Source organism: Neophocaena asiaeorientalis, unplaced genomic scaffold (assembly GCF_003031525.2).
Source record: "Neophocaena asiaeorientalis asiaeorientalis breed wild unplaced genomic scaffold, Neophocaena_asiaeorientalis_V1.1 scaffold87, whole genome shotgun sequence".
Classification (NCBI taxonomy): domain Eukaryota; kingdom Metazoa; phylum Chordata; class Mammalia; order Artiodactyla; family Phocoenidae; genus Neophocaena; species Neophocaena asiaeorientalis.
Genome location: NW_020175432.1, coordinates 4,660,028 through 4,671,377, shown reverse-complemented (window position 1 = coordinate 4,671,377; position 11,350 = coordinate 4,660,028). Strand labels below are relative to the sequence as shown.

The window sequence follows — 11,350 nt, the reverse complement described above, 5'->3', positions numbered from 1 at the left end:
CCTCCAAGTCCATAGAATATATTAAGACCTGCCCCTCTCCTGCGCAAAGGCTCTGATCATAATGTGGCTAGACAGCAGAATTTCTTTCAGCCGAAGGGAAGGGACGAGAATGCGCCTGTACAACAGGGTGGGGCAGCTCCGCCTCTGATGAAGAGGAACGACGGTGAAGTCTCCGTTACCCCAAAAAGAGCTCGGGGAGGAGGGGAGGCGAAGCCACCCTTGGGATGCGTAAGGCTGGTCCAGACTGACCCCTAGCGGCAGGCTGGCGCCCAAAAGCTTCCCGGATCTAAGATGGAGGGTCTGAAGCCCTGAGCTGGTGCCGGGAGGAGATCACGTGTCCAGGGCGGGGCCTGCGCTTAGGGGGCGGGGCGGCGCTCTAGGCCGAGCGGGAGGTCGGGGCTGCGGGCGCTCGCTGGTGGCGGATCTGGACGCCGCTGCGGTGGCAGGGCTCCGCGGCCGGGGTCGAATCCAATCGGGAGCCATGAGCGTGGACAAGGCCGAGCTATGCGGGTCTCTGCTCACCTGGGTAGGTCGGGGGCGGGGCCAGGGACAGGTGTACGCCCTCTCTTCTCGCCCGGTAGCCCCGACCTTGGCTCTGTGCACCCTTCCGTCCTGGGGCAGGGAGGAGGAAGGGGTGCGTCGGCCTGCCAGGCCGTTGCACTCTGGCCTGAGCACCTGACCCGTCAAGTGGCAGATTTGCGTGTAAAGAGCAGGTGAGGCCACGCCTCTTAGTGGCTGGGTCATGTGGGGCGAGGGCACAGGTGAGCTGGCCTGGTCACGTGGTGCCTATGGGGACCAAGTGACTCGTGGTCTAACCTCGCCTGGTCGCGCGGGGTTTGTTGGGCAGAGGTATAATGAGGCCACGCCCCCTCCGGTCCGTCCAGGTGAGCAGAAGCCACTCCCCCACGGAGCTGGCTTGCTGGAGCAACAGGCCAGCCCCCACCCAGCATGTGAGGGTCCTGCTGACCGGAAAAGTCTGTAAAAGGGGTTTTGTTCCGTGGTCCCAGGCCCTGATAATGCCTGTTGCACTTTCCTCTCCCCCACCAGTTGCAGACGTTCCATGTCCCGCCCCCCTGTACCAGCCCCCAGGAACTGAGCAGTGGCCTCGCGGTAGCCTATGTGCTGAACCAGATGTGAGTGGGGCTGAGGGGGAGGGTCCCAAAAGGGTCCCCCAGCAGCTCATCCCACCTTCTCACCCCCAGAGACCCTTCCTGGTTCAACGAGGCATGGCTCCAGGGCATCTCAGACGACCCAGGTCCCAACCGGAGGTTGAAGGTGACAGGTGGACTCATGAATGGGGGACAGACTGGTGAAGAGTTGATCAGGGAAGGGTCAGTTAGACATGTCCTGGGTGATGGACAAACAGATCTGGACAGGAAGAGGGACAGATGTATGGTGACCAGCGAACTATGTATTTATTCCTTCATTCTTCTATTAAGCAGGCCTGGGTGTGCAGCAAGGAATAACACAGACAAAACCCTGCATACACAAACATTAACATTGACTTCCAATGGCAATTAGCTCTATGAAGACAATAAAAGCTGGGCCACGAGAGAGAGCAACTGAGAGTGGGTGGGTTGTTACTCCAGATGGGCTGATCTCCATGTAAGATTTGGAGGAATAGCATTCCAGACACAGGGAGCAGCAAATGCAAAGGCCCTGAGTTGGAAATAAGCTTGGTGTGATCGAGGAAGGGCAGGGGGGTCAGAACAGAAAGCAAGGGGGCAGGAATGGTAGATGAGATCATCAAGGGCCTGGCAGGCTGGAGCAGGGAAGATAGATTCTATTTTAAGTGCTGTGTAAAGTCAAGGAAGGATTTTAGTAGAGGAAAGACACAAACCTGGCTTGGGCTTTAAAAAGCTCCCTCTGGATGCTTGTAGAGAAACGGAGGGGTGGGCAGCAAGAGTGGAAGCTGGTGCAATAATTCAGGTGAGAGATGATGATGGCTAGGGTCAAAGTGTAGTGGGGCAGGTGGTGAGAAGTGACTGGATTCTGGGGACACGTGAACAAGATGGGCAGGTGGGTAAGAAGGGCAGGCAGCCAGACAGGTCACTCCTAGGAGAGGGGACATACAGACAGAGAATGGGGCTAAACAGGATGAGATGACCAGGGATTGGGAGGCGAGACAGAGAAAAAAAGAATGGGCTAGACAGATTCAGGGTGGGGGCTGCTTGGCCCCTTCTGCGGGGATTTGGGACCCTGGACACAACTCCTTGCCCCTCCCCAGGTCAACAATCTGAAGACAATCTTACAGAGCCTGGTGGAGTACTCCCAGGATGTGAGTAACTGTAAAGGGATTTAGGGGGTTGGGTTGGGAGGAGGGGGAGATCCGTCAGCCCCTGATACCCCTTCCTCCTCCCATCCTCAGGTCCTGGGGCATCCCATTTTGGAGCAGCACCTTCCAGATGTGAGCCTTATTGGCGAGTTCTCCGACCCAGAAGAGCTTGGCAAGCTGCTTCAGCTGGTGCTGGGCTGTGCTATCAGTTGCGAGAAGAAGCAGGGTATGGGAGGTTAGGGGGTCCCTAGGGGAAGACCTGAGGAAACGCTTCTTGCCCTTCCACCCTCCATCTCAGTCTCCCCCGCCTTGACCCCCAGAGCACATCCAGCGAATCATGACGCTAGAGGAATCAGTTCAGCATGTGGTGATGGAAGCCATCCAGGAGGTAGGTGGGTATGCCCACTGTAGCGAGGAGCTTCAGGGGAGGGGACATCTCCAAGGCAGCTGGGCACAGGCTCTGCCCTGGTAAGGTCTGGGCTCTGTCTGGAACTCAGCTGGCCACATTTCCCTGTCCCATGTGTCTGCCAGCGCCCCCCAGCTCTAAGTCACAACCTAGCACACTAAAAGGGCCAGGCCTCAGAATTCCCTGGTGGTCCAGTGGTTAGGACTCAGCGCTTTCACTGCTATGGCCCGGGTTCAATCCCTGTTTAAAGAACTAGGATCCCACAAGGCGCGCAGTGTGGCCAGGTGGCCGGGGAGTGGGGAAGGACCAGGACTCCCTGCATGCTGGACACATGAGGCAGCCTCTGGACTGGGGTTATTGGGGAGGACTGGCTTTGGGGACAGGAGGATGGAGTAGTCCTTAGGCTGGATTGTAGAAGCCTTGGAGGCTGCCCTCAGAGGGCCCAGTTCATCTCAATGTCCTCCCACTGCACCCCCCTCCCCTCCAGCTCATGACCAAAGACACCTCTGACTCCCTGTCACCGGAAACATATGGGAACTTTGATAGCCAGGTAAGGGGTGGGGACCTTGTTAAAGGTCCGACCCCATTACTGATTTTCAGGGCTACCTAAGGAGCAAGGGCTTGACCTTAAGCCTGTAAACCACTCCCATCCTCCAGGGTCCTATCCTCTTCCCTTGCCAGGTCCCCAGGGTTCCTGAATTGCCTTTTCTCCAGTCCCCTCAGGTCCCAGCCCTCTCTTCTTAGATCTTGAGGGTTTCTTGGCTCCCTCCTCTCTGTCCCTGAAGATCCCATCCTCCGTTTCCCCATTCTCCTCCCCTGGATCCCTGAATTTCTTGTTTCTCCCCACCCTCCCCCCTCAACTCCTCTCATCAGTCCCGCAGGTACTACTTCCTGAGTGAGGAGGCTGACGAGGGTGACGAGCTGCGGCAGCGCTGTCTGGACCTGGAGCGGCAGGTGGGGCCGAGGTGGGGGTCCACAGGTTCTCCCAGGGCAGGGCCGCCCGCATAGCCCCTCTCCCAGCTCCGGCTCGTCTGTATGCCCTGCCCACAGCTGGTACTCCTGTCAGAGGAGAAGCAGAGCCTGGTTCAGGAAAATGAGGTGCTGAGGGAGCGGGTGGGCCGGTCCGAGGGTGAGGGTGCCACCGGCCTCACCTCCAAGAAGCTGCTGCTGCTGCAGTCCCAGCTGGAGCAGCTGCAGGAAGAGAACTTCAGGTATGGTCGGTTGGCGACAGGGCCAGCAGGCCAGGGGACTGGGGCAGGCACAGTCCCTTCATGTGATGCTTGCCGCTCCCCCAGGCTGGAGAGCGGCAGGGAGGACGAGCGCGTGCGCTGTGCTGAGCTGGAACGGGAGGTCGCCGAGCTGCAGCAGCGGAACCAGGAGCTGACCAGCCTGGCCCAGGAGGCACAGGCCCTGAAGGATGAGATGGATGAACTTCGGTGAGTGGCAGGTCCCCACCACACACCCCCACTGCCAGAGTGCCCCTCTGATGCCACAGTACCCCTGTAACCCCCAAATTCCTAGTGGGCACCCACAATGCCCTGTTGACTCCACAATACCATCCTGAACCCCACCGCACTATCCTGGAATCCACCTTGTCCTCTGGACAACACCAAGCTCCCTGGATCCATGGTGCCCCCCAGGACCCCACAGTGTCCCCCTGTTATCCCACATTGTATCCCACATACCTTAGAGCAGGGGTCACAAACCCCTGGGCCGCGGACTGGTTCTGGTCCGCAGCCTGTTAGGAACTGGGCCACACAGCAGGAGGTGAGCAGAGGGTGAGAGAGCGAAGCTTCATCTGCCGCTCCCCATCACTCCCCACTGCTCTCCATCACTCGCATTACTGCCTGGACTATCCCCCTACCCCCCGCCGGTCCGTGGAAATATTGTCTTCCATGAAACCAGTCCCTGGTGCCAGAAAGTTTGGGGACCGCTGCCTTATAGGATCCCTGTGACCCCCATGGCATTCCTGTAATGTTAAAGTGCCTAATGAGCCCCTACCATACCTTCAAGAGCCCCACAGTGCTCTGCCTCAAAGATCCCCCATGACCCCACCACGGCCCCTGCACCCACAATAGCCTTGTTAGGCCCACAGCTACATCATGCCCCCGAAGTGTCCATGGGGGCTCCTCAGAACCTCTGGGCCCCATCATTTCCCCTGTAACCCCACAGTCATTTTTGTGTCCCCCAGATTCTGATTTTGACCCTGGGCTAACCATTGATGTTTAGGGCTCCCTTTATGCTCCCTAATGATTCCCCCGACGCCACCAGGCTCCGCTGACCCCTGACCCTCATGACCCATCACCTTGAACCCAAATGCCCCAAGGCTGACCTGACACCTTCCCCTGCCCTGAGGGCCTCGCATCCAGGCTGAACCCTTGACCTCAGACCCCGCGTCCTCTTCCCATTGCCCCCGCCCGCAGGCAGTCGTCAGAGCGCGCAGGGCAGCTGGAGGCCACGCTGAGCAGCTGCCGGCGCCGCCTGGGCGAGCTGCGGGAGCTGCGGCGGCAGGTGCGGCAGCTGGAGGAGCGCAACGCCGGCCACGCAGAGCGCACGCGGCAGCTGGAGGAAGAGCTGCGCCGGGCCGGCTCCCTGCGCGCCCAGCTAGAGGCGCAGCGGCGGCAGGTACGGGCGGGGGCCTGGACCTGGACTGGGGTGGGGTCTTCTCTTGGCCGGCCGCTGACTTTAGCTCACCCTCAGCGTGGTGCTAAGTCCTTCCACCCAGAGTCTGCTCCCATTTTTATATAGAGGCCACGCCCTTTAGGCCAGCCAGCTCCTCCCTAGGCTTGTAAGCCCCACCCCTTAAGCCGCCTCCTCCAAGTTCCCTCAGCTGGTCCCTCTGGCTCCGCCTTTTCACCTTGTACTCAGTCCCTGCCCCTCCTTCCCACCCTGCTGTCCTCTCCCCTCTCCTCTGTTTAGGTTCAGGAACTGCAGGGCCAGCGGCAGGAGGAGGCCATGAAGGCCGAGAAATGGCTATTCGAGTGCCGCAATCTGGAGGAAAAGTATGAGTTGGTGTCAAAGGAAAAGGAGGTGAGGCTGAGGTCCCTCCACCCAAGCCCCACCCTGCCCATCGTGGCAGAGCCCATTCCCTAGGACAGCAGTCCCCAACCTTTATAAGATTTTTTTTTAAGGGAACTTTATTATTTTTATTTATTTATTTTTTGGCTGCGTTGGGTCTTCGTTGCTGCACGCGGGCTTTCTCTAGTTGCGGTGAGCGGGGGCTACTCTTCATTGCGGTGCGTGGGCTTCTCACTGAGGTGGCTTTTCCTGTTGCAAGAGCACGGACTTCAGTAGTTGTGGCACGTAGGCTCAGTAGTTGTAGCTCACGCGCTTAGTTCCTCCGCAGCATGTGGGATCTTCCTGGACCAGGGCTCCAACCTGTGTACCCTGGATTCTTAACCACTGCGCCACCAGGGAAGCCCAGCAGTCCCCAACCTTTTTGGCACCAGGGACCGGTTTCGTGGAAGACATTTTTTCCACGGACTGGGGGTTGGGGGCAGTAATGCGAGCAATGGGGAGCTATAGGGAATGGCAGACGAAACTTCACTTTCTTGCCCATCGCTCACCTCCTGCTGTGTGGCCCGGTTCCTAACAGGCCGTGGACCGGTACCGGTCTGCGGCCCAGGGGTTGGGGACCCCTATCCTAGGAGACTGATCCAGCCTCAAGTGGCCTGTTGCATCCCGTCCCTCCAGCGGCTGCTGGCAGAGCGGGACTCCCTGCGGGAGGCCAATGAGGAGCTGCGCTGCGCCCAGTTGCAGCCTCGCGGGCTGACCCAAGCCGGTGAGTTGGAGGCCCATCCCAGGGCCTGGGAGATGGCTGGCCTGGCCTTACCTGGTCTGGTGTGCTGTTAGGGCAGGCAGAAAAGGCAGTGTCCCAGGGCTTGTCTAGGTTGGGGGCAGAGCTAGGCCACATTGGAGGGAGGCTAGAGTGGAAAGAGGTGACATGGGCCAACAGAAGGCAGGGACTGTCTATCGGGGCTCTGGGTGGGGCAAAGGCAAACCCAGGCCAAGGATCATGGCTCCTTGTCATGCCAGGGGTGAGGTTTGGGTCAAGTCAGGCTTTTGGCCGAAGTTGAGCCCCCAAAGATGCTTCTCGGAAAGAGGATCCTAGGGATGGGGACAGAAACTGTGCAGCCACCTGAAGACTTTTCACACATTCTCCAGACCCCTCACTGGATCCCACCTCACCGGCTGTGGAAAACTTAGCAGCCGAGATCCTACCTGCGGAGCTCAGGTATCCTGGGGTCACTCAGAGCTCTGGCTCCACTGGGGCCTGCCAGTGCCCACCCTCAACCCCGTCCCCAGTACAGGTATTTACCGCTAGCCAGGCCTGCTCAACTTGGTTCCCAAGTCCTAGCCGGGCTTCTAGGCCCACTCACTCCTAATTCTGCTCTTACCTGGCCAGGGCTCTAGCCCTATTGGTGGCTCACCTCTTCAGGATCCGTCCTCAGTGCACAAATTAGATCCAACCCATCTGTCTCCACTCCCCAGGCAAAAATCCTTTGCTCCAGCCCTGCCCACATTGGGTTCTGCCCCCCAGGATACAGCCCCGTCCTCAGTATATTCCCTGCTAGGTTCACTGCCCTGTGCGCTGCCTGTAAGAACTCCCACCCCAGCTTTTCACTTTTCAGTGTCTTACTTTACCGGCAGCCGCATCTCAGTGTTCTAACCCTCTCCTGTAGCCCCACCCTTCCCTGGCGCCACCCCTAGACCCAGCTCATGGCTCCGCCCACTTTGCCCCCCAGCCCCACCGGCGCTCCGCCAACCCATGCCTAGGAGCTTTTCCCTGTACTCTAACCCTACCCCAGGGTCTGGCTGGGCTCTTCCCCCAAGGCTCTATTCCTCTCCTGGCCGCGTCTGCCCGGTTTCCCTGCTGGAGCCTTGGTAGGCCTGAGTGGTGACCCATCTCCCGCCCTGCTCACTCCTTCCCGGTCCGCAGGGAGACGCTCCTACAGCTTCAGCTGGAGAACAAGCGCCTGTGCCAGCAGGAGGCGGCCGACCGGGAACGGCAGGAGGAGCTGCAGCGCCACCTGGAGGAGGCCAACCGCGCGCGCCACGGCCTGGAGATGCAGCACCGGTGAGGACCCACCTGGCGGAGGGGGGCCTCTCACACGCTTGGAGGGGGGCTGAGGGCGGGCGCAGGCACTAAGTGGGCCCCCCAACCCTGCAGGCTGAACCAGCAGCAGCTGTCGGAGCTGCGGGCCCAGGTGGAGGACCTGCAGAAGGCCCTGCAGGAGCAGGGGGGCAAGACTGAAGATGTGAGTGCCCACCTCCTCCCTGCCTGGCCCTCCTTTGTGTCCCCCAATAACCCTTCTCTCTCTCCCCCCTGCTGCCCGATGCCCCGTGAAGTCCATTGTAAGTACCTTGAGCCCAGGGTGGCACCCCCTACCCTCAGTCTGGAAAGAGGTTGGGACCTCTGGAGCCCTCACTCACCCAGTGCCTCTTCTCTCCTCCAGTCAACCCTGCTGAAGAGGAAGCTGGAGGAGCATCTGTGAGTCCCAGAGTGGGGGTACTCTTGGTGGGGGAAAGGCTGGGGCAAAGGTGTGGGAGGTGGATCCGGTGTCGATGGGGAGTTCTTGAGGAGGAAAGGGAGTCTGAAGGGTCAGCTCAAGTGGGGCCTTATAGACTAAGGGAAGGCATATGGAATGTTTTGGGGGAACAATGGGGTGCCACAGAGGAAATTGCAACAAGGGTGTGTGACAAAGTAATAGTCACCTTTTACTTTTGCATTGTTAAAAAGGAAAGTTGTTTTTTTGTGTTTTTCATTTTTGGCCACACTGTGTGGCTTGTGGAATCTTAGTTCCCCAACCGGGGATTGAACCCGGGCCCACATCAGTGAAAGCTCCGAGTCCTAACCCCTGGACTGCCAGGGAATTCCCAAAAAAGGAACTATTTAAAAAAAAAGAAAGAAAGAAACTATTTTAAATAGCTATCACATTTATAGTTTAAAAACCAAAATGTATACCGAGCTATACAGAAATAAAGGGTATACCTCTGAGTCCTCCCTCATTGACTCAGTTTCCACCCCATTCCACCCTCATTTCTATTAGTTTATTATGGAAATCCTTCCAGAATTTTTAAAGCAGATCCAAATGAATATGAATATAGATTTTTACTATCATTCCTTATTTACACAAAAAGTAGTGTAATATGTGCACTTTGCTTTCCCTACTTAACAAGTTAACTGGAGAAATTTCTCCTTAAGAATAAATAAAGGAGTCCTTCTTATTTTTTTTTTTCAAATATAGCAGCCTTTGTCAACTGCGGTTCCATAGGGGAACTAGGCCTTACAGAAAATTATTTTCGTGACTATTTTCTCAGTTCTGCCAAGGATGCAATGAAGCTAAGGCCGACCTGGAACACAGAAAGTTATTTCCTTACAGAGGATGGATACCTGGAGGCATTAGGGCTTAATTCTCCTGTAGAATTCTGGTCCAGAAGGTCTGGCCTATAGCATTTTTTGTAATATCGTAATGTGTTTAACTCATTCTTTCTAGGTATTTGCAATTTCAAGCAATGTAACAAAGTAAACCTTATATAGGCATCATTTTGCTTGTGTACAAATATACACAAAAATGCAATGGGTGGCTCCCAGGGTACATGCCTTTGTAATTTTAGCAGAAATAGCCAGAGGTTCACTATTAGATGTTACACCATGTTCCATGTCCAACACATGATAATAGTCTCACCTACAGGAATATTTGGGGTTTTGCCACAGGTGGCAGAACTGTCAACTATTAGCTTGCATTTCCTTTCCTGTTTTAAAAATGTTTAAAATTTTTAATTTATTTTTGGCTGCGTTGGTTCTTTGTTGCTGCACGCGGGCTTCCTCTAGTTGCAGCAAGTGGGGGCTACTCTTTGTTGCAGTGCGTGGGCTTCTCATTGCGCTGGCTTCTCTTGTTGTGGAGCACAGGCTCAGTAGTTGTGGCTCGGGGGCTCTAGAGCACAGGCTCAGTAGTTGTGGCGCACGGGCTTAGTTACTCCACAGCATGTGGGATCTTCCCGGACCAGGGATCGAACCCGTGTCCCCTGCATTGGCAGGCGGACTCTTAGCCACTGTGCCACCAGGGAAGTCCCATATGTCCTTTTGTTTTATAAGAGATTTGCATTCCAGAAAGATGCCTGGCTGCTGGGTAGAGAATGGAACTGAGGGGTTGAGAGTAGAGAGGGCTGGCAAGGGATGATGGTGCCTGGACCAGCGAGTGGGCTGTGGAATGGGGAGAGGTGGACAAATGGGAGGGCTGGTCCAGGGGCCACCTGATGAGGGGTGTAGAGGGTTGGGACTCTGATGGCTGAGGAGATGGTGGGGCCAGCGCACATAACCCCCAGGATTGGGGTCAGGCAGAGAGGTCTGCAGGGACACTTCTGGCTGGCTGGGAAGGCTGTGGCCACCACTAGGAGAAAAGAAATGGGCCCAGAGCTCAGCCTGCTGCTGCCGGTCCCCTGCCCGCAGGCAGAAGCTGCATGAGGCAGATCTGGAGCTGCAGCGGAAGCGCGAGTACATCGAGGAGCTAGAGCCCCCTGCCGATAGCAGCAGTGAGTGGGACTGGGTGGCCGGCTGGGTGCAGGGAGCCCCAAGCTTGGCACAGAGCTGAGGGGCCACCTTGTTCCCCCCCCAGCAGCCCGGCGTATCGAGGAGCTGCAGCACAACCTGCAGAAGAAGGACGCGGACTTGCGGGCCATGGAGGAGCGGTACCGCCGCTACGTGGACAAGGCGCGCACAGTGAGGACGGGCGCTGGGTGCCCTACACGCCTTCTGCCGAGGCTGCTGCCTCCCATTGGTTCATGCCTCCTGCCCCCACACCTGTCATATCTAATCATCTCACAGACTTTTACACCACGGCCCGTGAGGCCAAGGTCACCCTGGCTGTGTCTTCCCCAACCCCTAGGTCATACAGACCCTGGAACCCAAGCAGCGGCCACCTGGCGGGGCTCCTCCGGAACTCCACACCCTGAGGACACAGCTCCGAGAGCGGGATGTCCGCATCCGGCACCTGGAGGTGGGTGTCCTTGTCCCTTCTCACTGTCCTCAGCATATCCAGGTCCTTGACTGTTGCCTCCTTAGCAGATGGACTTTGAGAAGAGTCGAAGTCAGCGAGAGCAGGAAGAAAAGCTGCTCATCAGTGCCTGGTATAATATGGTGAGTGCACCGTTGCCATGGCTGAAGTATTGGGTGGGCATGGGGGTCCTGTGGGCTCACCTGACCCCATCTATGCCCCTCCCTCCAGGGCATGGCTCTGCAGCAGCGAGCCGGGGAAGAGCGGGCACCTGCCCATGCCCAGTCATTCCTGGCACAGCAGCGGCTGGCCACCAACGCTCGCCGCGGACCCCTGGGACGCCTAGCACCCCCGAACATGCGCCCCACTGACAAGCATTGATGGATCTCAGGATCCTGCCACCTGTCCAGCCAATCAGGGCTTAATCCACCCTGGATTCCCCTGACTCACATGGGGCCCGGCATTATGCCTCAGCCAGTTGCTTGAGAGGCTTGAAGTCATAATCTCTGCCCTTTTCTCTCCCAGGTGGGACGAGAGTGCAGGATGAGGTGGGAGGCAGGAATGGGCCTATTCTTTTTAGCAATGTGATTCTTATTCTTGATTTTAGTGAGCTGCCAGGGGAGAGAGTGATTTTATATTTGAGAAGAAAGATAATAAAGACTTTCAATCTGA

At 57.2% G+C, this 11,350-nt stretch overlaps 1 protein-coding gene across 7 annotated transcripts; it reads left to right on the top strand.

The window, feature by feature from the left end:
• Positions 1 to 375: 375 nt before the first annotated feature.
• Positions 376 to 11,350, top strand: HOOK2 (hook microtubule tethering protein 2). 7 transcript variants are annotated; one of them, XM_024767675.1, is made up of 22 exons: positions 376 to 526; positions 1,048 to 1,133; positions 1,203 to 1,275; positions 2,228 to 2,278; positions 2,369 to 2,501; positions 2,596 to 2,663; positions 3,169 to 3,231; positions 3,555 to 3,635; positions 3,732 to 3,892; positions 3,977 to 4,117; positions 5,105 to 5,306; positions 5,601 to 5,711; positions 6,375 to 6,462; positions 6,846 to 6,915; positions 7,621 to 7,758; positions 7,852 to 7,939; positions 8,138 to 8,172; positions 10,135 to 10,217; positions 10,304 to 10,404; positions 10,571 to 10,681; positions 10,747 to 10,821; positions 10,910 to 11,350. In XM_024767675.1, the coding sequence occupies exons 1-22, from the start codon at positions 482 to 484 to the stop codon at positions 11,057 to 11,059; spliced, it is 2,154 nt and encodes a 717-aa protein (XP_024623443.1). In that variant the 5' UTR covers positions 376 to 481; the 3' UTR covers positions 11,060 to 11,350. The 7 variants fall into 7 exon arrangements, with proteins under 7 accessions (XP_024623443.1, XP_024623446.1, XP_024623445.1 ...); XM_024767678.1 differs by having other exon boundaries at positions 10,301 to 10,395; positions 10,750 to 10,821; XM_024767677.1 differs by having other exon boundaries at positions 10,301 to 10,395.